Source organism: Strigops habroptila, chromosome Z, assembly GCF_004027225.2.
Source record: "Strigops habroptila isolate Jane chromosome Z, bStrHab1.2.pri, whole genome shotgun sequence".
NCBI classification, from domain to species: Eukaryota; Metazoa; Chordata; class Aves; order Psittaciformes; family Psittacidae; genus Strigops; species Strigops habroptila.
This window is the reverse complement of record NC_044302.2, coordinates 9,284,269-9,311,057: the sequence shown is the minus strand read 5'-3', so window position 1 is coordinate 9,311,057 and position 26,789 is coordinate 9,284,269. Positions and strand designations below refer to the sequence as shown.

At 38.3% G+C, this 26,789-nt stretch overlaps 1 protein-coding gene and 1 long non-coding RNA gene across 11 annotated transcripts in view; one reads left to right on the top strand and one right to left on the bottom strand.

Moving 5' to 3' along the window:
* Nucleotides 1–1,777: 1,777 nt before the first annotated feature.
* LOC115600559 lies at nucleotides 1,778–6,352 on the bottom strand. 10 transcript variants are annotated; one of them, XR_004389859.1, is made up of 6 exons: nucleotides 6,270–6,352; nucleotides 5,793–5,899; nucleotides 3,758–3,843; nucleotides 3,080–3,222; nucleotides 2,519–2,603; nucleotides 1,778–2,069 (listed from the first exon to the last, which is right to left on the bottom strand). It is a non-coding gene; the product is annotated as an uncharacterized LOC115600559 (long non-coding RNA). The 10 variants fall into 10 exon arrangements; XR_003989045.1 differs by adding an exon at nucleotides 5,538–5,656 and having other exon boundaries at nucleotides 5,793–6,344; XR_003989040.1 differs by having other exon boundaries at nucleotides 2,519–3,222; nucleotides 3,758–5,656.
* An 86-nt stretch (nucleotides 6,353–6,438) lies between these two features.
* CDH8 (cadherin 8) overlaps nucleotides 6,439–26,789 on the top strand; it is a 146,991-nt gene continuing 126,640 nt past the window's right edge. The window contains exons 1-2 of the mRNA XM_030469676.1: nucleotides 6,439–6,854; nucleotides 21,541–21,987. Coding sequence (XP_030325536.1) covers nucleotides 21,736–21,987 — 252 coding nt within the window. The 5' untranslated portion in view covers nucleotides 6,439–6,854; nucleotides 21,541–21,735. The remainder of the gene's footprint in view (nucleotides 6,855–21,540; nucleotides 21,988–26,789) is intronic.

The window sequence follows — 26,789 nt, the reverse complement described above, 5'->3', positions numbered from 1 at the left end:
AGTATGCTTAAGCTTGCTATCATCATGGAATTTTATGGTAAATCCTGCTTAAAAGTGAATACTTGGCTCTGAAGTCAGACAACAGTGAAATGAGGAATGGGAAAAAGTCTTCAATGGCTCCCCCAAAAATTAACTCATCTGTGTAGTGGGTAACTCAAGTGTTAAGTCTGCTTTTTAAATACAAGGAAGCATTTACTGATATTTCTCATTTTTTGTTCTCGGAGCTGCACTTGATAATTTTACCTCTCCAGACTATTATCCTCCAATATTCTCTCTCTTCCTGTCCTTGCTTTCTTCTTTATCTGTTGTCAGGCAGCCTTCTTCTGCCCTGCTGATGTGGCAGTTAAACAGCTATGACTGCTTGGCTGCACGCATTGCCTCCTGCAGCCAAAAAGCAGCATTGTACAGAACTTCCTATCACTGACAGACATGACACAACTTGTCCAGCCAAGTAATGTCAGAATTCTGACCAAGCACATCAGTGTAACGGAAGGACAGATTAATCCTGCTGTTAAGGACAGATGAGAACACACAGAACTTGTTACATGTGTACCTCAGTTATTTTTTTACTTCTGTTAATGTGGCATTACTTATTTTCTAAAATGGTGATAAAAAGTACTTTCATTATGGCCTTATTCAATCACTTGCTGACAAAGATGGCATAGAGATGCCTATATCAGAGTACTTCCATTTTTCAGAAACTGGTGTGTATTTTTAGAGGGTGTTTTTATTTGCCTAGAATAGCTAAAAATAACTTTCAATGCTAGAATTATCAGTGGTGTCCAGCACTTTGAAAAATAATTAAAAAACCCCAAAACAATCTACAACAAAACTCTAGAAGCGTAATTAGGGGTTTTGTTGTTAAATCTTGGTCTAGGGTCATGTTTTGCTGATGAATATGTTAATTTCCTCTTGCAGACAGAGAAAACTGTTGTTTTGATTCTGATAACACTGCAAACTGTATCTCAACAACATTTGCAGAATGTGTGGAAGAATTATTGGGCTTTATTCAACCAATACCTCTGAGAATAAAAACTTGACAACAAAGGGAGTGATTTGATTTTACATTGAGGAGATTATTTTTATCCATACAATTAATGCAGTGAGCATTGAACTTCTCTTTCCTCTCAGAAAAGCAATGTTACACATTACTTTGGGATTTAGAAGTGTGGCTGTTAGCAAAAAAGAAAAAAAAATTATTTTAACCTGCTTAATTACTGCACACTAGAGGGCACTTGAGGTAGAGCAAACAATATATGCAGAGCTACTGAAACTCATCTAGTTACCTATATTCACAAGGCATACTGAAAACTGGAAGCAAAAGATTAACTTTCCAAATTGTATTCAGAACATTAATGTACAAAATAAAGGTTGATTGCCTTGCTTGGTATAATTTTATTTTGTCTGTATCTTAGTGTTTGATGTACAAAAGAAATATTTGGGCTTTTTTTTCTAATAGTCAACCTAACAGCAACTAATCAAAGCTGCAAACAGTACCAAAGGAATAATAAAACTTGATAATGTGTCGTTATTCTTAGGCATTCTGTAATGTCATTGGTGCATATGATACACAAATTAGCAGTTTGGGTTTTTTTATATTTTAAAATCTCTGGACAGCGAAGGGGGTTCAAAACTAGTTATGCTTTCTGGGAAATGATTTGCTAAGGGGCCAAAAGCCCACTGCTGCTGTTCAGTTAAACTTTTGTTAGTGTTTGACAGTGCATGGGCTGGAAAGGGAATTTGCATAGGTATAAGAATGTGTTCAAAGTAAAAGTAACTTAGTCAAAATCAATGCATTTATTTCTTCTCATGTATCAAGTAACAAGGGGGCAGACTTTGATTAGATGTCTCTCACAGAAGGCCAGACTGGAAAGCAAGTATTTTTAGATGATTGAGAATCTTTTTTGTCACTTATAGATGCTGCTGCTTTATGGTCTATGTGTTCGTCAGTGGGGTTTTCAAGCTTTCTGTTCCAGTGTTAGAGATGATTGAATTTTAACTGAGTTTGATCTCCATAAAGTGATCCGGCATTCCTTTGCAAACTCCTCCCTTCAGTGTTTCTAGCTTTCCTTAAAAAGAAACCATGAATTTGTAGTAAAAAAACCAGCAACCAACCAATCAAAAAGAAACCACCACCAAAAAAAAAACCACCCAAAAAACAAAAAAACCAAAACCAAAAACACCCCCCCAAACAACCAAACAAAAAACCCCAACCTACTCCAAACCAGACACCTTTATCTCATGGCACATTTGTATCACTTCCTCTGTTTTAATCTATAGTATCAGTTGTAAGCACTATATAATGGAACTTTTTCAAGTTACAAATGTCTTCAGTGACTTCCCAAACATAGGGGATCATTATTTTTCATGATAACCAACTCGTGATAACTGTATATAAGCAGGTTTTAAAGGTTGCAAGATGGCGATATGAGCTTATGTTCTAAAGATAATTATGTCTCTCCACTGGCATAGCGAACTGGTAGAAGCACATTTTTATTTACAAATGTTCAGGGCTTACCTTAAGTCTTCTTGTTTCTTTCCTTATGGAATGTGAATGCTAGCCTTTCAAAGCAAATTGAATTCTGGAATAATTCCTCGCACACCTTCAGAAAAAAGTACAAACTAGGGAGAACACTTGGATATTGCCCAAGAAATCAACATTGAATTTTTTTTAAACTTTAGTAGGATTACAGTAGATTACACTACTGTTCTACAAACTTTAGAAACTTTCAGATAAGTTATTTTATATTATTAGTACTTTGAAGTGGCATGCTATTAGTAATCTCGGTAAGCAGAAGTAGCTTGCAGTAAAGTCATTTATCTTGATCAAGTAATTCACATTGGATTCATTAACCTCAGATGATTCTGGATCAGGCTTTGTATTGTGTATTAAAAACTGATACTGATACTTTGAGAGAAACATCTCATCATTAGGAGATCTGATGGAAGAAAACCTGAATATGAGGAATTAACACACTGGTTCCCTTTCCAGACTTGCATCCTTTCACTCTTCTCCCCACCCCTTTCAAATTCCTGACTTGTGCATTGTTATTTAAATGAGATGATGATGAACATTTACATTAGCAGCAGTCCATGTGAAGCAGTGTTGTGATTGAGTTCCCTGAAAGAGCTCATTTCAAGTCCCTTGTATTGAATATTTTTGAGCAGTAAGGTCTAAATTCTCAGTCTTCAGAAAACAGGTTATTGCACTGCTTTGCAATGCTGAGGAAAAAAGAAATTACATGATAATCAACAACTGTTTTCACAAAAATATAAAAGGGTAAAAAGATGCTTGAATTCTATTATGCCACATTTGTAGATGATAGACAGGTATTTCCTGTATATATGAATGAGAAGTCACACTGGGGTTTTAATTCTTCTTACTCATAAATGCAAAGTAATATGAAAGAAAATACCTCAGGTTCTCTTCCAAGCAGAAGTTAATTTTTCCACCCTTATCAGTCACAATCAGTCAACACCCCAAAAAAACACCAAACAAAACCCCACAAAACCCCAACCAACCCAAACAGAACCAAGCCAGAAACTAAAAAACCCTACAACAAAAAGATGAAGAAAAAAACCCAAAACAAACCCCAAGCAAAACCCCCAAAAAACACACAGACAAAAATCAACACCCACTCACCACAAATCAATGCATTTTGTGAAGCTTCCTTTTTTTTTTTTTTCCCCCCTGGTACAAAGATTTAATATTAAAAATTTAATTCTAGTTTGATCCAGGATGCATTCAGTCACTCACATTTTGCAGATGATTTTTTTTCTTCTTTACAGTTATGTTACTAAAAATCTGGATCCCATTTCAATTGGAGTCAGGGCTGCTTTTTGCTTAAAAAAAGAAATTGCCATTTAGGAGAATAGAGGAAGTATCTTCCTCATAATACGTATTTAGGAGGAAACAATTTTTAGCCAGCATATACTCATCAGGGCTATGTGATATTGTGTGTGTGTGTATATATATATATATCTCACAATGATAACACTAAATCATTTAATTTGGACAGGATGCAGAACATTGTAAATGTTCCTTTGTTATTCCAAGATTATTTGAAAATTAAATATCCATACACTTCTTCCTGTCAAGACTTATACCATCATCTGAAAGGTTTTCCAGCAGAGGAATCCATGGATGACATAATCCATTTTAACAAGACACTTGCCACTCTCTCCTACAACTTAAGGATGAAAGAGCCTAGCATTTCCCCCAGTAATTTCCAACTGCAAGAAAGGTCAGACAGAACAAATGGCGAAAGGCAAAGGTTGTAATCAAAACAAAACCTAAACTTCTAAGCTGTACTAGAAAGTACAACTTCTACTGTTAGCTTTCTTCCTGCACACAACTGCACTGCCCATTTTAAGCATAAACACAAGGGATCTAACCCATTCTTATTAGTGAGAAATTTTATTCTTGGTTGTTTCTATCAGATACTTTTAATAGAAATGAAAACAAGACTTGAACTACTCTTACTGGACCTTAAAAAATTAATTACTAGGAGTAAAGTCAGGCTGAACATCCTCATGTTTCCTTGTGACAGTATCTGTATTCTCAGTGTGTTGTTCAGCTGGTGGAAGGATGGGGGAGAAAAATACCCTTTGCCTGACTGGAACCCCAGGTAAGGGGAAGCCACATTTCTGATGTTATCTATTGCACTGCAAAGTGTTTTGTATTTCCCTCAAGGCTCTCTGCCTGCTTCAGGTAAGTATTGTATATTTTATATCCATCCTTCTCCAAGGAATCATCCCATGCTCACGGCTTGGAAAGTAAATGTTTGGGCTGAGGGAAGCAAAAGAAATAGTTATTTCTTCATTGCCATATGTTGAATTCTGGGTGTATTTTGCTACATTCTGATGAGTTTGAGACTTTTCAGAATGAAGATTTGTGCACGAAATTGCATTTAGTTGAAGAGAAGCATGGAAGAGCTCAAAATGCAGGTGTCTCATTCACTGTCTTATGTGCATGCACGTACACGTAATAGCTGCATGAAAAATAGCATAATCACAAAACTAAATTACATGGTATTGTTACTATGTAGAATATTAGGGTCCACTTTCTGTACTCCCAGATTGACCTTCAGCAATCTAGTCATCGTATTTTTTGCTTAAGGTTAGAAGATTTTCAGATTATGAGTTTCAGATGGCCAGTCATTTAAAAATAAAGTTAAGAAACAAACTGGATTTAATAATACAGAACCACACTGACTGCTCATCTGAAACACAATGTAATACTGGTCAAGAGAAGTTGGAGAACAGGATGGGTCTGAGTGCACTTAACCTTCCCCAGCAATACTAGTTCAGTGTTGAATCAGCCCTCCATTTTAAGAGTCAGTCTGTACCTGACCATGTCTATACCTTGTACTCCTGGCACAATACTAACCCCTTCTCTCTTGGTAAACATTAAACTTGCCGAAAAAATATAGGTGGCAGTAACATTTAGAGCTAGATGTATGTAATCATTAAATATAATACATTTAATATGCTAACAGATAATACGTGCAGCACAAAAAGGAAGAGAACTCACGAACCCAGCTGCTAAGGAAGGTGGGCCAAGGGGTGGTTTGACCTCTAGCATGGTGCCGGCTGCGGGCACTGCTGTCAGCCTTGCCTGTGCCATGCCTGCGCAAGCGATGAGCAGACCTCGGCGCTTTAAAGTCAAAGGCAGTGGAAGATACTCAATGCTCCGGGTCCCTTATCCCCTTCCCAGCACTTCCCAAGCTGGGGTTGTGCAGGATGTCCGTCACAAAAAGGATCTGGAAACGGGGCGACGGTCAACAACTTACTGTACCGTGGTTGCCCTTCAGCCATCTCTTGCTGCGTGGAGGTCTTGGCTCTGCTCTGCGTTTAGGCTGGTTCAGGCTCCTGCTTACAATTTCACTGCCACCCGTGGCTTTAAAACAGTACGGGAGAAAATTTAGATGCCTGCGGTTCTGTGGGGTCGGTTTGGAAAAGGGTTTTTAAAGGGTGTCCGCGGTGCGTCCGCCTGCCGCTCCCACAGCGCCTGCCGCGGACACGAGCAGCCGCCTCCTGCCCCTCCGCAGCCCTCCCGGGGGTCCTGCCTCCTCCTGGCGCCGTGTCCCCTGATCCTGACCCGCGGTGCCCGTCTCCCTGCGGCCTCGGCCTTCCCTTCGTGCCGGGCATCGCCTCAGAGGGCGGAGGGGGCTCCTCCTTCCTCCCCCCCTTCCCCCCCCCCCAAACTGCTCCGGGCACGTCCCGGCCCCGGCGGCGCCTCCCTGGTGGCCGCCGTGCAGAGAGCCCACCCCCTCCGCGCGCCCTGCCGCCCGTCCTGAGAGGACGCCCCGGCGCGGAGCGGCGCCGCGGCCTGCGGAAAAGTTGTGTGCTCGACGGGGGGAAGGCGGGGTGACGGGGCGAGGAGGAGAGGGAGGAGAGGGAGGGGGGAAGAACCGCCACCCAAAACTGCTTGCATGAATTTGCGAGCGCTAGACCTGCCTCCGAGATCAGCCCAATAAGAGCTGTCAGGGGAGGCTCCCCGCTCACTTTTCCACATCGCTTCACAGTTACATTTGGCAGGCAGGCACGCCGGAGCGCTCAGACCCCGGAATTAGTGGATCTATTTGGAATATCCCCGCTCTCCTGGAGACGTGCTGCTGCCGCTGGCGTGTGCAAGGGGAGAAATTAACAACTGCACTTTAGGGTGCAGGCACAGAAACCGGAGAAGCTCCGTGAGCAGCATCTCCTCCAGCATCAGCAGCCTCGGAGAGCATGAAAAGAAAACCTGGAGAATCCTGTGTGTTCACAGGGACTGGCTAATGTGTTTTTACCTCGCCCTTCCAATCCGTGCGTGAAGTGGCTGTCAGCAAGCGGTTCCCTTGGTCCTTGAGAGAGTGAGTATTCGTTTTATGGATATTATTTATGTCTCTCTGGCAGAGGGCTGTCTCTCTGTAGATTTCTTTTTGACTTAGTGTCTGTGTTCTCTCAAGGTGCACTGTGCGAGTGCCTTCCACGTATGGCATTAGGCTGAACTGTAGTGGCATATTAAGTCAGACGTTTGAAATTCCTGATAATGGAGATGCCATGGGATGCTAGTTGGGTTTTCTCATTTATTTATTCCCTTAGGAGGAGGAGTGGTGGTGGTGTGGCTGTTTCTCCTGTTTTGTTTTTTGGGGTGTTGTGCTTGGGTTTTTTTTCGTTCTCCCCTTCCACCTCTCCTTAGAGGATCAGGGGGACTTTGGACCACAGAGGATTGCTTCCAAGGCTGGAGAACCCATTTCTTCTTGTGTTCTTATTTAGTACAATAAGTCTCAGGGCTATTTCACTTGTGTTGAATAGATGCAGGGCTGCATTCATGCATTGAAATAGATTGCAGTTTTCGTGCTGAGAATAAAAATCACCCACCAGCCAGATATGTAAATGAAGGAGGAGGAGGCTAGAAGAACCATGAGGGGAGAAAATGCCCCTCATTTATCACCACTTTCACTCTCCCTAAAGCTTTGCACCCCCTAGGTAAATAAATAAATAGGAATGGTGTGATAGCTTCCTCTCCTACTTTCATAGAGGAAACCATCCCAGAAATACTGCTTTTCCTTTTAAAAGCTAGATGGGAATGAATCTTTAGCCGTTAACTGGCCAGGAGTCATCCATATCCCACAAGTTGTTTCCCTTCCCTTTCTCTGGTTGACTAAACAGATAATGCACTCAGCTGAAACTTCAGCAAGGGAGAAAACCCCTTAGCTCCAGTCACTCGTTAGTTGCATCGCTGCCAAGGCTCCCAGAGAAGAAATGCAGGAGTCTGTCGACCCCTAAAGCTGACTGTTCCACTAAATGCTTCATCTTCTGTTTGAGGAAGGCAGAAGAGTAACACATCCTTACATTCTGCTTGGCTACAATATCTGCTGGGTAGCAGCATCCCAATCGGGAGCCCTGAGCTGTCAGACAGCATCCCTGCTAGACTGTATCAGACCTGTGCATGGTGCTTGGCTGTGGAGCCTGGGAGGCAGTGCAAAGCTTCAGCACAGAAAGCCTGTGGCAGTTTCTATGTGGATATTATAGAAGAGATTAATTCAAATCCTGATTTAGACACTGCCTACCACCATGAAGGTGACACTACTTAACATAGGCAGAAATTCCTTTGAGGTTCGTTGCTGTTCAGTCATGTCTTGAATCTGTCTCAATTCCAACAGTTTGCATTTAGTACCAGACTAAATAGAGTGGAATCAATCCAACCTGGCACATAACGGCGTTACACAAACCTGCTCATGTTGCCAACAGGTATCAAACTCTATACCCTCACTTCTCCCTCCCTCTTCTTCTCTTTCAGACAGGCACAAACACACACACTTTGTTTCACGCAAACGAGTCTATCTTTCCTTCCTCTGAAAGTAAGAATAAATACTCGTACAACTTTCATACAGGCGGGCAGTTCTAAACAGCCAACTTGATCACATAAACGGCTCACCACTTGTGTGTCTGCGTATCACAGCCAGGTGTTTTTTTGAGGGTGCTGCTTGTAAGAAATCAAATAACATTAGCTGTTTATTGTTTCAAATCTATCACGTTAGTGCTAGATAGAAGGGAAGCTAGCAGCTGCTCACTTCAGTTTCAATTAAAGAATGGAGCTGATAACTACCAAAGCTAGAGATAAAGAATGCTCTTAACTTCACTCATCCTCTTTTGGAAATTCTTCAAGAGTTTCTGTGCAATAAGGATAAAGAGAAATGTGCAGTACTTTTCTATGAATGATATTCCTCCTGTACGTTCAATATCAGACTGTTATGAGCAAGAAGAGATTTCACAATAGGCTTCTAAGTAAATATTAGTAAATAATAAATACAGTCAAAAGACTGAAGAATTACCCTAGCGTACATGTTACCTGTCTTAAAATGATACAGTGTCTAGAGGAATCATTTTGCATACCTGTGAAATTATCAGATTTCACACCCATAAAATGTGATAACATCAAAACCCAAAAGCTCTCTGTAGTGTCACCTCCCAGCCTAATTGTATCAATGTTTGCGACAGAAAACCCTAGGAAGGGAAGTAATGATTCTATGATCTCCTGGTCTCAGTTTTTCATCCATTCATGCTTATTGTTCTACCTTGCCTCATACAGAATGAGCAGGGCTTTCTGCTAGCTTCCTTCTAGGCTTGCTATTTATTAACTCTTCCTACTTTTTGAAATACTTGCATCCTGACTATAAAGAGCTTTGATTTCCGTGCCTGCTTCTAAGTTGAGAACCTGAAACCTTAAGCGTCCTCAGAGGCTGAAATATTTCATATAAATTATAGAGATTAGCAATTTGTTAACTGAGCAGGCTGCTAGCCAAGAAACTAACTTTGGACATTTTCTTCAATATTAAAATATCAACAAGAAGTACGTGTGCCTGCTTAACAAATGCAGCTGGTTTTAGTAAGTATCGCTTGTATTGGACATCTACTCCTTTTACACCTTTTATTTAAAAACAATGAAATAAGTTTTCATCTCTGAGATGAGATAGAATCCTCCTTAAACAAAGTCGCTCAGTGCTTTTTCAATATACTTCACTCATTCCCCTCAGGTCCTGCTACAAAACTGTGTTGTAAAGGGGAAAGTGGTCCCGCAATCAGATTTAAATTCACTTTCTTTGTCATTTGTAATCTTCAGAATTTTTCTAATAATGTTGCACCTTTACCAAATAAATTAAGTGATCCCTGGACACTAATTTTCATCACCATTAACATAGGCTACATCATCTCTAGAAAAAATACACCTGTATTTTCTTCTTCAGAATATAGAACTGTTACAAGTAAGAACACACCATCAGCCATGGATATAAATTTAGGTCTATTACCCCTTGAATTACTTCCAGAATTTTCTTTTCATTTCTTCTCTCAGTTGCAGATTTCATCTTTTAAAATCTCCACTTTGGAAGTCCTAAGTGCCCTACAGACTTTAGCTGGGACTTTTTCAGCCACTTACTGAAAGTAGGTGCCTGGAACCCACCCACTTGACCCTTGATACATACAGATTATTTCATTTTCAAAACTTGAGAGACTTTCAAGGGGAAAAGAATCTGACCTCAGAGTTTATGAACAAGAAGGAAACGTGAACACGTACTTTCAGCTCTTGGTGCCGCGTATCACTAAGAGATGATTATGCATACTCTGTAAAAGAAAGCAGCTGCTCATGCTACATACAATAAACAGGTATTTTTATAGCATATCCAACAACCATAAGGTACCGTATCCCTTAGCGGTATTCCTTTTTCATTCTGTTTTCCTTTTCAATATTATTAGAGCCTAACCTTTTGGATAGACTATTAGTACTGACAATTGTATGCTTGAAGTATACACTATAGTGGTATCATAACAGTCTTTCAACTATGAGCTAAAAATAATACAAACTAAGTTCCTTCAGTGGGAGGGAGATGCTAAGGTATTTTGAGCACATTTTAAGCACCATCACTACCGTAAGATCGCATCAATAGAATTAAATTAGATGATGGAAACTCAATATTTTTCTTTAGTGTTGTTGCCATAGAAAAGATGTCTCACTTCATAGCTTTCTGAATTATAACTATTTGAGCAGTAGATATAGGACAAAATAAAGTCCAGTTTGAGATTTCAAATGTGTCTGTGTGTATATATATATATATTTTCTTTTTTTTTTCCCCCACATCAGAAAGACCCTGTTATTCTGGAATCATGTTTCTCATTTTGTCAACCAAGTAAATAACGTCAACACAGTGATATTTCAACTGTATTAATAAAATTTTGTTCCCTAAAAGCATTGGGTACTGGTGGTATCTTGAAATGGTAAGTGCAAGCTGAAAAGAACCAACAATTCGGTTACTAACAGATAGAGTTTAAAGCGTCTAACTCCAGGCTGGCTGCTACCTGCCTGAGTCATAAAAGTAGCCCTTGTCCATGAGTTGCAATGATAATACTCATAGAATTGATTTTCCAAGGTGTTGAGCATGATGTGTCTTGTGAAAATCATTTGAAATTGAGAATGATCAGCACCTCGGCTTGGATTTGAAATCAGTAATGTCAACCAGTCCTAGATCTGAATAATTGAAACCCTCCATGAGAAGTGTCTCCTATGATCCCTAAATCATAGACAAGCTCAGAAAGGTGCTTTTCAGTGTCTCCAGATCAGGTCTTTACAACTGGATGTGGGAATTCAAAACACGTTGAAAGCAATCAGTCTTGGCAGTCGTTAGTTCACAGTTTCGACTTTGTAATTTGGTGTTCATGTGGTCAAAGTAGCTTACTCCTAGGAAGCAATGCTCAGTCTAATTTGAGGAACTCGGATAACCATTTAAACCCATTTTCTTTGCAGTCACTGATCATCATAATCATAATATACATGTGTATATTTTATATTTTTATGGGGTTTTAATGTATATATAAAAATCACTTCTTGAAGCCCCTGAATACTAATGCGAGTGGACTGTATGCATTCAGAGGAGTGCAGTTAATTAGTTGAGTTTTGCAATTGAGCAACACTTTAGATATGAACCTCTCGTGGATTAAATGTAACAGCTATGATTGTTTTTTAAGTAAGAGATCATCAGAACCTAATGTCACTGAAGTTTAAATTGAATTCTGTATTCTATTCTTTGACTTTATTGTTTGTGCATTTAAAAAAATTAGACTAAAACAAAAAAATTTATGAAAACACCCACCGAAACAAGAACCTCAACCTGACAACTGTGAAAGAAATAAGTTGTTGGAGGACCCTCATTCTTTCCAAACAACTGGTTTAAGTTGAAGGGAAAACTGCTATCCAATTCAATGATGCAAAATTAAAGACCTTCACTTCTAATTTCATATATTTCTGCAAAAAATATATTAGTAGGTTTACTGCATCAGTACTGTATGTAGTTAGAAAAGTCTAGTTACGTTCATGTTTTTCATTTTTAAAGTTTTTTTTATGTACACACACATTTATGCATAGGGCTGGCAAGTTTACATAGCTTTCACTAAATCATGATGACCAGTCATAATTTTGTATTCTTAGTTTAATAAGACTACATGTCACTTAGGAATTTTTCCTTAATTATTATGTTTTGTTTAATTATGTAGAGAATACCTAATATTCTTTAAAGAAAACCAATGAAAATGAAAGCTCTGTTATATATATATCAAAAAAAGACTGAAAAAGAAGTCCAGAAAGCAAGATATTTGTGTCCTCCATTAATATTTAAACATTTTTCAGCTAGTACAGGATAAGCACATCCCAGCTGCTGAAGCTCTCATGATAAACGATGCCCTAGGCAGAACATGGTTAACACCTAATTCTCAGTCACAGGCCAATCTGTTTGCCTTTTTATGAGCTCTCTTCCTGTTGTGCACAACTTGCCTTTGTTTCCCCCCACCACTCCCATCCACTCTCCTCTGAAAGTGATATAAGTCTTCAAATTATGTTATACACCCTCATAAAAATGAGCATTGGTTTTGGAGATGAGGTTGGCATGAGCTGAAGCTGTTAAATCTATATGTAATGCCGTTCTGTATTAATCAACGGAAAATTGCTTTAATCAGTGGACTGTAGAGAATAAAAATTACTTCCGTTCATTTCTTAGTATAGAATGAAAACAATGCAGATGCAACTAGTTTTGTCATGTTTAAGTTTCTAAACCACCTTGGTGGTTCAAACAGATTTTGATTTTGTTCCCTCTCTGTCTTTTGAGCCTGCAGCATGAGTTTCTCAGCACAATGGCATGAGGTGAAGCGATGTTTTGACATGTATCGGTGGAGTATCTGACTACCACAAACTCAAAACAAAATCTTCTTTTCTTTTCTAACTATAAGAGATTGAAAGAGAAGTTTGCAAATACCTATTGGTTTATGGTAGGTCTAAATAGCTATATTGTTGTTTTAATGCCTATTCTTTTTTTTCTGTTGTGAAAAAGAAAACAAACAAAAAAAACCCACTCCCAAAAAACCAAACAAAAACAATCCACAAAAACAACCCTAAATCCAACCCTGAAATGTTGTAGATACTGATTTCACTGGAGAGGAAATGCAATCAAACAAGTCCTATTCCTTCAGTTGCAAACTATGGAGCACCTACTGCCTCTTTGTCCTGTATCTATACATGTGTAGCACAGTTGGATTCATGACTGGAATTCCTGAGCATTACTACATAGTGCAAGTAATAATAAAGTAGAAAAAATAGTTTGGAAGTGCTAACAACACACATGGTGTGTTTTTTTAATGCATTCTGCTTCTGTAAAGTAGTGAACACTACTGGAAAGTCTGACAGCTTTGTATAAGAGCATCAGAGCCTTGGCAGCTTTAAAGTTGATCCATGTTAATTTTACTATAGAAGAGTAATAAAAATATCAACCATCAGAAAGTCTGTTGATTCCAATAGAAGTTAAACAATAAGTTGACATCACATGGCCAGGATACTCTTTAGTTTTTTAAGAAAAAGGATTTCCTGAAAGTAAGTATTTGCCAAAAAGTATAAAAAAGATTTAGGTAGTCACTAACATAAAATAGACTTTGTAGAAAGGATAAAGTATCATGTTAAGCAATCACAGAATAATGGGCAATTTGTTACAATCTGTTACTTTGATTAAAGAAGATATATTTCAATGTGTTATACATGTCATTTTCTCTTTATCCCAAAGCATTAGTCAAGTTGTGTAATGACCTATATCCTGCAGCAGCCTCATCTCTACTGAAGAGCACCAGTCATGGTGTTTCCCAGTTAAAGCAAAAGAGTAAGGAAACTAAGGAAGAGGAATTTATGTTAAAAAAAGCTTTTCTGTCCCTTCCTTCACTCTGCCTCTGGAACAGACCCCAAAAAATGAAGTAACCTGCTTTTGCTAATAATAATCTTACAATAGATAAACAAATCCCCCAATAAATTTAAAGGTCTAAATACTGAAGAAACTGTTGCATTTCTGTACCTGCATGTGTATTTCTGCATGTGTACATTTCTGCATGTGTATATTTCCTTAATGCAAGAGTATGAATTCAATCAATCAGCTGTATCACTCATGCAAAGACTGATGAACGTTGTGCTTAAAACAGTCCTTTAGAGTTTGACACTGGCTTAAGAACTCATCCTAAAAAAGTGTTCAGATAACGAGTAGCAATGCATGACTACGCTTAAAAAATAAAGCAGCATCTTTGCACACTGAATTGCTCTCTGTTTGTGTAGGACAGGACATCTAAGAGCAAAAGAAAGAGAGAGATGCTGTCTGGTTGATACCATAGTTGCTGAAAGAAGTAATTCTTCAGATAACTGCCTTTGATTCTCCAAGCATCCATGAGCAAATTGCCACACATAATATATCAAAATAAACTTGGACAATTGATTTTCAATTGATTTTCACTAATATTGTCAGGATCCTCTCCTACACATCTCAGATGGCAAAAAGCGTTCTTCAGGTGTACCTCACCCTGCTGCTGAAGCACAGTTAGCACAGCATTTCCCATCTCGTTTTCCTTCCTTTGAGATTTCAGGTGCTTGGCCAAAGGCAAGGATGTGTGGGTAATGCTTTCCTATGTTACGGTTAACTCCAGGTGACATAACAGTCTCTTATAGTCACTGTTAGTTGGTGAAGTTTAGAGCAGCTATAATGCATAATTATGATTTGGGGCAATGCCTACACCATGTGTGGCCCAGAATCTGGCTGCTGGCTTGCTGCCGTTTTCAGCTCCTCTCCACTATGCAGTGATGTGTGCTGCTCGGTAGTAGTCAGGATCACTGGGGCTTCCCCTACTGACAGAGACTGTTCTCAGAACAGCACATCTGACTGCAGCTGAGACAGTGGGAGAGGTTTCCATCCTGAAAACCTGACAGCATCGACGAGCAGAGCTGCGTCAGATTGCTGACGTTACATACTAGGAGTCCATAAGTTTTATATAAGTAGTTTCACTATTCCTAATTGCTTGTTCTCTCCTCTTTTCCAGAAGTTATCCTCCACTCAGTTTTGTTGATTCAACTCTGTCTGATTGCTCTCTAAAGCACATAGTCAAACTTCATATGCTCTTTGCCGGCACAGCTGTTTTCAAAACTTTCTGTTGTTGTCCTGTAGTTTGTGGGCTCTTTAGTTGTGCAATGATCTGGTGTATAAACTGGATGGAAAAGACTTCTTGAAACGGGCTTTTGTTGCAATTTTGGCTTAGAGTGTTGCCTTCGAAATAGCACGACTGCAGGGACAGTAAACTGCAATGAAGAAAGGAATGGGAATGGAGAAGAATTATTGGAAGTGCAGCTGGCATGTTGTGGGGGCGGCAGGGGGGACAGGAACCTCTTAAATTAAAATTGCTGTTGGTGGAAAAATAGCATGAGCAATGGCCTAACCCAGCTCTGTCAAAATGATTTGGTTTTAAAACACCTTACTATTAAAAGCGTTTAAGTTAACAAGATCATTTTGACAGAACTGGGTTAGGGAGTGACTACACATAGTTATGCTGGCAGATAAAAGAAGCAGTAACGTCTAGCCAGGGCATGCAAGTGGCACTTTGCAGTGGTCATGGTAAGGATGATCTTAGCTACTGCCATAGCAGCATGTCTGCCTCTCTTCAGCTTGCAGTAAGGTGGAGAATTGCTTTTTAATTTTGATTTTTGGGAGTCTGTAATCTTTACACAAATGAATAATCCACTGAAGAATAATAGTTATCTTTTATGGCAAGAAGTACTCATTCCTTTGGAGTAGAAACAGGAGAATGCTACCTTATCTAAGGTAATTTAAAACAAAGTTCAAATGCAATATGGAGATGTACTGGAAACAGGATGAGTATGTAGCAGAGTTATGAGGGCAAGGATGATGTGTTTATTTGTTGGTTATGTTGTCTTGATAGTTCTATTCTGATGGACTTTGGTTTTGTTCTGCTTTAACGGCAAATTAAAACCCTGACCACAGTTTTCTTATGAGTAAGAATTATTCCTACAAGTGACACTGGAGTGCTGAGGCCTTACTATTGAAAACTTAAGGCTCTCTTCTGCTGCCAAAAGAGGATCAATGAAGCCTTTCCACAGTGGGAAGGCTTTGCATCATGTTGCTGCTATTGATGGAAAAGGACCCTGTCTGGGCCCTTTACTAGCCAATACCTGCAGTAGTAAAAGAGCTTATGGAATAGGAAGAACAGAAAGCCATAAAAAAAAAAAAAAAAAAAAAGGGAAAAAAAAAGCAAGGATAAAAATGGCCAGAGGTTAAAAAGAAAAAAAGAAAAAAAAAATAATCAAAAAGTAAGGAATTTTCTTGGATGTTAACATAGGAAATACTAAAAGGTACCAAATACCTATACCTGTGCACAAGCTGTCAAAATGGATCCCAATTTTGCAGAGCTATTGACAGGGGAAATACAATACCTGATCATGAGCTGTGGGAAACCTGTGATAGTGTAAAGAGGAACTCATTGTTGCTTAATGAATTTCAGATAAAGGAGAAGTAAAGTTTTGTCAAGGACATCTGATTAACCTTCCTGTTTTATTCTCCTAACCTGTGTTAAAACTATTACCCACAGCTCTATTTTTCAGGAATAAGGATCCTTATTTCTGGCAGAAATTAAATTAAATTCATTCATCTGGACATGAAAGCCAGCATGGATCAGGTGGAATTTCGGGGCTCCAAAGGAAACATGCAAAATGCACAGGCTGTCTGCCTGCTGTCGCACAGCTCTAGTTGGAACTCTCTAGGTGATGAGTTAATGAACGCCTCTCATCAATTATTTGAGGGTGCTTGTATTGCAATGCAGATTTGCATATCTTGAATTAGCATCAAAGGTAGAAATTATGCATAAGATATCTAAAACAGTTTTACTAGAACTCCGTTGCTTTTATGTGTTGTTTACCTCCTCATAGTGGGGCACTTTGATATCAGTCTTCTGAATGTGTGTTGAAGGGGTCATTTAACGGACAAAATAGATCCTGAGAGTTCTACCAAAAACTGCATGCTTTAGGCAAAGATCACCAACTTTTGACTGGCATCTTTAATGTAACTTATTTAAATAAACCAGTACATTAAGGTTTTTTTTAACCTTAATAACAGTTGTTTAGGAACAACAGAATCCACCCTTGTGAAATAATGAGGTCAAAAGGCTTAGCTGTTGCATAGCATCACTGAGAATGATAAGGTAATACAGAATGAAGTAAGGGAAAAACTTTGTTCTAATTCTTAAGACAAACCTCCATGTCACTTATGTGAAGAAACACTAGAGTGGCTCTAAAATCAAACTAAGATCATGGTGTAAATTAATGCACTAGTATTATAATGAAGTGGTTTATTTGGCCAGATACTGTGGTTTCAAATCTAAAAATAAATTGATTTTTTAAAAGCTTTTTAAGATCTTATTTTGCTTCTTTTTCTGTGAGACTTTTACATATTAAACTGGCTTTATTAACTTTATCAGTCTTTTTAATAAATCTGCTCTATTCCAGCGTTGACATTTTAAAGCTAGAAGATGATTCTAGAATAATTATAGTGAAGTTAGTTACATGAGAGATGCTAGCCATCATAAAGCTTTCTACCACTTATATTCAAAATGAGATCTGTCGTAGTCATCTACTGTAACTATCTACTGCCATACCTGGCTCTAACTTTATTCAGACAATTAACTCATACAAGTAACCTGATAGATTTTAGTTCCAAAAGAGGTTGCAATGCATCTTACATTAATTTCTGATGTTGGTATGCTAGTTATGGACTAGTGTTAGATTATAAACTTCTACTTCATTGTAATCACTTTCTATGTTGTATAAAACTTATGCACTCTATGCCCTAGACTTGTACGAATAGTGATCCAAGATGCCTGTTCCTGTTAATAGAATAATATTTTTCCAAAACTATATCAGCACATACACCAAGTGGAAAACAAACCACTCAGCTTTATCTGTATTTCTGTATGGTTGTGTATGGAGAACCAAATTTACAAATATGAGACAGTTATTTGAATCTCTGCTACCTGACATAGTGTCACATTTTCTTTCATCTATTTACTACATTAAAGAAATTCTTTGTATTTTAAATATCACTTTCTCCTTTCAAGGATGAATGAAGAACTAAAGCTGTTTTGTAAGCGGTTTTGCTGCATTAGAGTTATGTCTATAGTTGCATATATCATACACTGTCCAGGGAAGCCACTTAGAAGAACGAGGAAGTTTTGTTAAAGAGAAAAGCCCAGAGCCATTTGAATACATGGAAATATAAAGCAAAAAATTATGCTTTTATAAACACCAACAAAATCTTTATCAGGGTGCAAATACACTCTCTAAGGGCTGTGTGCTTGCCCTCTTTGGTTGCTTAGTAAAAGGTAGTTCTGTCTTCACTGGTGTAATTTTGCTGTCATTCCATACACACCACTTTGTAGATCCTGACATAATATAAGAAGGGAAAATGTTGCTGTACCTCACTTGCTAGTCTTCCTTGATTGCCAGATCTCCCTTTTCTTATGGCTTTTTAATATTGTTACAGTAGCCTGATTCAGTAGCCATATCAGTTTCTCCTACACAGCTAATCCAGAAGATTATAATTTAACTGCCAAGCATTTCTTGATTTTCATAGTAGCCAACAGGAAAATTGTAGGGCCAAGTATTTAATAATGCCTTCCATCAGCTCCCAACCACGTGGGTGGTGTTCTGCTCCCACAAATGGAGAAGAAGATTAATTTCCAAATTTGGTAAAGAAATTTGGGGACGGTACAATTTCCGTGTATTGCACAGAGTAAATGCCACAATTCACTGATAGAGCAGTGAATCCCAAATGAGTCTTTCTCAAATAAATCTCAAAAGACTCCAGCAGTCTAGATTGAAATGTAGATAAAATTATCCAGCTCTACTGTTACAACCTGATCGTATTGCCCTGCAGTACACCATTACATGCAAAAGCTCCATCAGATTTTTTCTTTACCCTGCACTGCCTAACACCTGCCTAATTCCTCTTGGTATTTAAGAATCTCACGGTTTTGTGTTCATTGAGCTTGTCTAACTTTGCTCTTCATGGGGCTATTTCATTGATTTAGGTTTAATGACATGGTATGTGCATTACTAATATTTTCGGTGGGCTTTTGACTGTTGTTTGCGTTAAGGTGTTTCTGAATAGGGACCTACTGCGAGGATGGTCCAGTCACAGTGAATATTATGCATTAGTGCTATTGGATAGGACCTAAATTTGGTTGGAGTAAGTGAAGAGTAACAGGCAGGAAATCTGGGGGTGGAACTGAGGAGAAATGCCCTGAAATGAACTTAATGCTTGCCAACTATTGAGAGTGGCAGTCTGAAAAACAAATATCCTGTTCTTTCTTCAAACAAAAAATGTTTCTGTGAGCATCGTATTGTGGTATCTCATTTATTTAATCTCTTTCAGATGGCAGCTTGTGTAGATTAATTAAGAATTGTCTTCAGAAAGCTTCTTGATTATGAAAAGAAGTGCTTTATTATTATTTGGTTCTGAGAGTAAAAAGTAGTATACCCATTGTACTGGGAGAGTAAGTCAGTAATAGCCCACTTGGGTTCTTTTTAAGGCCTTTTTTGCACAAAGGTGTAATGTACTATTCTGCTTCTGGTTGGCTTCTATTTCTGGGTCAAAAATCTCTTTGTATATAAAAAATGAAAACTCAGCTGCAGAAAAGGACTTCCAAGTTGGGTTTTCAGTTTATGCCCCCAGTTTTAAATTTAATCCTGGATGTTGTTTGAAGATGATGTCTATTACTTTCTTTTACAGTGATTCTATTTTTCCTGTGTTTCAATTCTTGCTTTAATGAAGAAATCAGGAAAATCCATCCCCTGCCAGGCACATGCACCCACAAGCCCACTCACATGTGCACAAGGATCCTGTACAAACACACTTAACCACTTTCACTGAAAGTTTGGCTGTTACTTTGTTTTGATACCTTCTGCCACCAAACGTGCCACACGAAATCTATCTTTTTAATATGTGCCAGAAAGCAGCAGCAACCTCTGTTTAGTTCCCTAAACCAAAGAGGGTTTTCAGAGAGTGACTTGACAGACCCTTCCGATAAAAACTAGACTATTTGCTCCTTCTCCTTTTCCCTTTTCTGTGATGGAGAGAAAACCAAGAGATTGAAGGCCTCTTGCTTCTGTCGCATTTTCCCTCAGATTTCATTGCAAGAGCATACTGTATTCTTCCCATCTCAGTTGGCAATGAAGCCTATAAGCCACAGTTACTTCTGTAATGGATATTCACCTCATTCTTGATGCATTGTCAAAGCACCGCACTATTAGCTTGCCATTCTTCCATGCTACTTGAGATATTGACTTTTACTTTGATAACAGCTCTTCTCTCCTTTTAACAAGACAAGTTTCTCACAGTTTAAGAATTTCATGCAACAGATTTCACAGTTGCTTTGGCAATTACTGAAGTTTAAAAAAAAGTACTTTTTACATTGTTTGCTTTTAAAATAACAGCTGACTTTTACTGGTGTTATTTATGTTTTCAAATATTTTCTGCCATGAGTGTAGATGAAACAACAACAAAAAAACCCACCCACCCCCCAAAAAAGCCCCTAACCTACCCAAGATTTCATGGACATGCACCACAAAGAACTCATTTTACAGTGGAAAAAGAACAGCCTAAGACTCAGTGTGAGCTTTAGAGCAGACATTTCTACCTATCTTGTATATAGTGGCTTCTCATGAGGTTGGATATGAATCAGTCAAAGAAAATGTATCAGGAATCTTTTTACATAACCCCAGCCTCATTAGAGCAGCTGTAATGCAGCCCTTCTCCCCGAGCTGTGTCCCATCTATCTTTCTAAGTGATCCATGGCTGCGTTTCAGGTTTGCCAATCTCTGTGGTATTAGCAAGCCCTACTCTGTTAACTTGCTTGTCCATTTAAAGGAATATTTACTTGAAGATGAAACCTTTTGTGCCTTTCTAAAATATGAAAGGGTGGGTGGGGAAAGAAAGACAAAATGCTTCCAAGTGCCCATCAAGGGAAATGTCTTGGAAATAGAATCTGACAGTGCGTTTTCTCTGAAAGTGCGGGAGAGGTGCACAAAGTCCTATAATGCAGATGGGCATAAATGAGCATACTTAACTTCTGGTAGTGGTCTGGTTTGGGGATCACGAATTTCACAGCAGACTTCCTAGTCCTGCTCCTCTGGTGGGCTGTGAAGGTTTTGTTGAGCTGCGTGCTGCTGCAGGGAGCTGATTACTGGTATGAGAATGTACTGCTGGAGTCTCGTATGCTTACGGGAATTAATTTATTTATTTTTGTTGTGGAGGAAAGGACAATAAGTCTGAATGAAAAACCATTATTGTGTTTAACTTTTATTATTTGACATGCTAAGTGTTTATAGTTGACAACATAAAAAATGCAGGCAAGAAGGCCAAGAGCTTCTTCAGACTCTAAGACAAACTGCAAGTAAAATGTTTTTCTGAGTGTGTGTAATCATTCACCAGGGTCACCTCTTGCTATTTCAGGCAATGAAAGAGTTCACAGTATTACTTAAATTATTTTTTAACTAATTTAATATGCACTAACATTATGTACTACAAATTTAAAACCTAATGTGGCTTTTTTGTGATGTAAAAGTAATGCTTTTCTGAGCTCTGTAGTCATTGATTTGACTTTTTTCTTTTTTTTTTTGTTTTTTTTTTTCTCTTCCAGGATTCTTTAATGACTGAAAAACTCAATGGGTCATGTTTTTATAATCTAAGCTATTTTTACGTTGACTGTGCTGTAAACACATGGAGGAGCTGTAAGTAAATGTTCTGTTCTGCATGATGAATTGGATTGCTACGGTCTGGAGGAGAGCAAAATAATAATTTCATTTCTGTGGTGATTTGCGTAGCTTGTGGTACAATGCCAGAAAGACTAATGGAAATGCTTATGGATACATGGACTCCATTAATAATATTATGGATTACTGTCCTTCCTTCCATTTATATGGCTCCAATGAATCAGTCTCAAGTAATACCAAGTGGATCCAGTACAGGACTAAAAAGGCTAAATGAAGAACAAAGAGTTTTGAACCGTTCCAAGAGAGGCTGGGTTTGGAATCAAATGTTTGTATTAGAAGAATTTTCTGGACCTGAACCAATACTAGTTGGCCGGGTAAGGCAAGATTTGGTTTGGTTTTTTTTTTCTCTGAGTGTGTAAATGTATAGCGTGTGAAGGTCTTCAGCCATTTACACTCCTCTAAGAAATTAAAATCTGAGGTGCTCTGTTAGTCTGAATTTTTTGTCTAATATCTGCACATACATGCTTTAAATTTACCTCATTTTAAGGATATGGTTTCCTGGTTAGCAAACCTATTCACAAAAAGAAAAAAATACATATTCCCTTTGAAAAATATACATAAGCATGTACACGTCTTTCTTTAATATCATTAGTCACCACTTTTCTGTGCCAGCTGCAGATTTTCACCAAAGCAGCTTGTTGTCCTATTCATTCATTCAAAAAGGTCGAATGAATGACACCTATAGGTCATTTTCTGTCTGCAGCCTGATCACACAGAAGTTGTTTATGCTCTGAAAATTTAAAACAAAGCAAAAACAAAACCAACCAAATAAACAAAAAGGGAAGTGTGGTACATACAGCAAATTACAAGGTACTAGTTTATAGGGAGGTCCTTATATGCACACACATGAAATAACATTGTTGCCACAGATTTTGTAACATTTTTCAAAGTTAGGAAGATAACAGAAGGAAAACTACCATATTTTTCTATGTGTCCTTGCCTGTTGCCTTAAACCTTCGACTATTTCTGCGTCTTAGGTTATTCTGCAGCTCAGTGTATTACCCTCAGTCAGTGAATCAGCCCTGCGCTTTAACTTAACTTTCTTAACTTCAACTCTCTCTTTAAAGAGAGATTATGGGCCATCTGCAGTCATCAGGAATGACTTTATCTGTAGAATTGTTCTTAGAAAAGAATTATCTGTCTCTAGATGCATCTTTGGCCTATAGTGAGCAGTTATGAATACCTTTACTGTTTATCACTAATTTTCAGTTCCCTTTGAATAACCACGTACATTATTGTCATATTACCCAGCTACTGAAATAAAGTAAAAAAAAATCTAGAGAACAGAAATTATGAGTATTGGTTAACTTCATGATAATTTTGGAAATGTTGTGGGTAAAGGAGTAGTATAATATAGGGACTGTCACTAGCTATATCTATTACTGAAGAGAATACTGATCAAGCACACGCCTAAATTTTCCCTAGTGTAACCACTTTCCAGTCAAAACTTAGGGCCGGAGGAGTTAGTGAGCTTTATCTCCAGTGACTTTTGAGTGCTGTCTTAATTTATATCATATTATATATCTGATCTTACTTGTTTTTAGGTAACACATTTCCATTTCAGAGAGACAGCAGCGTTATGCTTGTCACGGATCTTAAAATATTTTATCCAACCCATTCTTTTTAAAATATTTTGCTCAAGCTTTTAAAATTCTTTCGAGTTGCTTTGGAGTGTCTGGGAGAATCCTGAGTTTGTACTTTGTAGTACTTTGATTGTCAGGGTATATCCAAGTCTTAATATTTCTGCAATATTAGCTTTTTTTGGTGGATCTAATATCTTGAATTGTTCAAGTCATTATGAATAGAAACGGGTGGGTTAGACTAAGCCAAACCAATAAAGACATTATTCCATCTTCTGCTGGCATTTTGAATAGAATTAGCTACTCTAAAATGCTGTGACAATCTATTTGTTGAGACTGCTGCATAATTAAAACACTGCATGATATAGATGGAAATGTGCAAAAAGTGAAATTTGCTCCCATAGGGAGAAATCCTTGGTTTATTCATTAAAATGGCTTAAAGTATTCTTGTAATTCTTGTCTATACTTTTTCACTCTCTACAGAAAAATAATCTTTATTTCTGGCTTATTTTTCTTTCCTAAGGTTTACGAGTACTGTGGGTGCTTTCAAACTCTGCTGTAGTCAGTGGGAACAGAAGTATTCCACATCTTTCAGAGCTGCTCTTAATCCTTCCTGACTGTAAAGCAGCAAGTCCCTCAATTATAGTTCTTGGCAGTCCTTTTCCCCCAAATTTAAAGGTGTACCAAATGTCACAAGTAAAATGCTCTCCTCCATGAAGTTGGGCTGTGGTTTGTCCTCTGTCACCCTCATTCTTAGCCACTGCAATTTAAAAATAACTTCTTTCTCAGAACTCACAGTAGATTTGCTCTTACCGAGTTCCTCCTCAATTCTTTTTTACTTATGCTCTTCCTCTAACCTTACAGTTTTGCCCTCTGCCAAAGGATTTGCACACTTGGGCTATCTCCTTCATTCTATGACTTACTTTATTAACCGTTTTTCTGCCCTATGACTTACCTTGATTGTGGTTTGGGGCGGGGGTGGGTTCTTTGTTGGTTTTTTTTTTTCCTTTTTTTTTGTCAGACTTTGAATGAAGAACACTTTGTAAAATATGATATAATGAATAACATAGGAACATTCTTGAAGCAAATCTAATTATGACGATTTTGTTTACCTTTTTGTCTCTTTCTAAAGTATTGTAGAGCGTACATGGTATTTTTCACAGTCGTATGATTTGTACAAACATGTAGTGAGGTGCTTTAGTAGTAAATTAAAAAATAAGATTTTTGCACAAACAGGTATAATATAAGCAGAATTTGATGTATGTGCTCAACCGTACATTTAAAGCCTAATGAAGTTTCAGCTTTTAAGAACAGCTGAAATGTTTTTCATGTCAGTGGGTGGAAAGGCACGGGGTACAAACACTTTATTCTAACAGAATTGAAATGTATATCAGCAAAATAAAACTAAAATTTGAGATTAATTATAATAAATACAAACAATACAAATCGCTTTCTAATTAAAGCCTGAATATAGAGTCTATGCATTTGTTCTGTTTGTTAAAAAGATCTCATACCAAAGCTACTGAACTACAGAGAAAGTTTAGCAAGACAGGATTTACAGAGACACGTAGTATCTTTTATTAGGCTGCTCAGATTTTCCAGGAGAAACAGCTTCTAGGTATAAAGACCTTTCTTCTGAATTTTAAGTGTTGCAAGACGACTGCACACTCTACAAAGATACTTACTCATTGCTGTTCTGCATGAATATGTATTACTAAATGCATTGCCAATGTATTTGCTCTAATAAATGAAAGAATCTGGGGTGAGACTAATAGGAGGATTTAATATGACTGCTTTCTTAAAGTGAGGCAGTTTTCTTCACTGACTCCAGTAAAGGGCAGGAGACAATCTTTTGCTTTCATTCTCGAACTTCTTACAGAGAGTTTGAGCAATGTGCACTTTTAATGTTAATTTTTATCATATTTGTTAGGAGCTCTACTTGAGTTCACACATCCATAAAAAAAATGTAGGAATACTTAACTTTTAGGGTGATTTCTGAATTTATAAGATTTCTCTATAAAATGCTAGAAACATTCTAGTTTTTCTTTTTTTTTGTCTGTATTAATATTGCATTTATTTTGACACATGGTATTTTAATAAATTCCACATTGTTTTGGTCTGTACATGTATATATGCAATTTGGAAAACCTGCAAAGTGACCTTGTCCATGTCCATGTGACATACTTCAAATGAATTTGGTTTCGTTCACAGCAATACAATAAGGAAAAATAGATTAAAAAATACCCTTTCATACCTCATTTCTTTTATTGTTTTGTTTTGTTTTTTCTTTTTCTTCATCCATAGGAAGACATACTTTACAAAGCTACTGCATCTACTTTAGAAGACTCCATATACTGCATATTGCTGCCAGCAGTTTACAGACCTCTCAGTGGCTGACAACCTCATTCAAATGTAGAGTGATATGTCTTGTGACACTGCATGCTGTCCCTGTGGACTTGATTAGTTAGATAGAACTTTTACTTGATATACACCGCTGTATTTCCTCAGACTCCTCTGCATGCATTTACAGCACCATGGCAGATGTGCTGTGAAATCTGTGGTGTAGCAAATGCCACCATTCTTTCACAGGAGACAGCTGCCAAATTCGCAATGAAATAGATAATAGAGTTAAAAAGCATTAGGAAAACAGGGTTTGGGTAGACGATTGTAGCTCCTGGTTTATGGAATATTTGTGATGTTTAAATGGGATAGGACCTGGTTTAATGGATGTTTTGAAGCAAAACCCTGGGATAGTTAATGTGTTAACAGTTTGTAAGCACAGTGCATGGAGATAGCAAAAGAGGGCATGAATCACAGAATCACCGAATGGTTTGGGTTGGAAGGAACCTTAAAGATCATGTAGTTCCAACACCTTCCACTAGACCAGGTTACTCCAAGCCCTGTCTAACCTGGCATTGAACACTGCCAGGGATGGGGCAGACACAGCTTCTCCGGGCAATCTTTGCCAGTGCCTCACCACCCTCACAGGGAAGAACTTCTTCCTAACATCTAATCTAAATCTCCCCTCTTCCTTGTCCTGTCACTGCAGGCCTTGTCAGAAGCCCATCTCCAGCTTTCTTCTTGTCCCCTTTGGGCACTGAAAGTTGCTCTGCGGTCTCCCTGGAGCCCATAAAGTTCTGCTCCTTCACACTTGAAGTTCTGGCAGGGATGGGGGATGACACACACATGTGGGGGTGACCTCCAGCTCCTCCATTACCACTTTTGCCCCATGTCCCCCCCCTGGTTTCCCAGTGATCCCCACTCACATGGGACTTGGACCAGTAGATGAAGATCTCACCGACCATGCGGAACAGCTCCTCTGCGTCCTAATTGGGCTCCGTCAGCTGCTTTGCCCTTGGTGGGACCACCATCAGTGGGTCCCCATGGCTACCATCAGTGGGTGAAGGTGACAAAAGGTTTTTTGGGTTGAGGTTTTTGTTTTGTTTTGTTTTCTTGTTTGGTTGGGTTTTATATTCCCTGACTTACTAATTCATAAATCACCATCTAGGTCCAGACACAGAACACCACTAACGGTC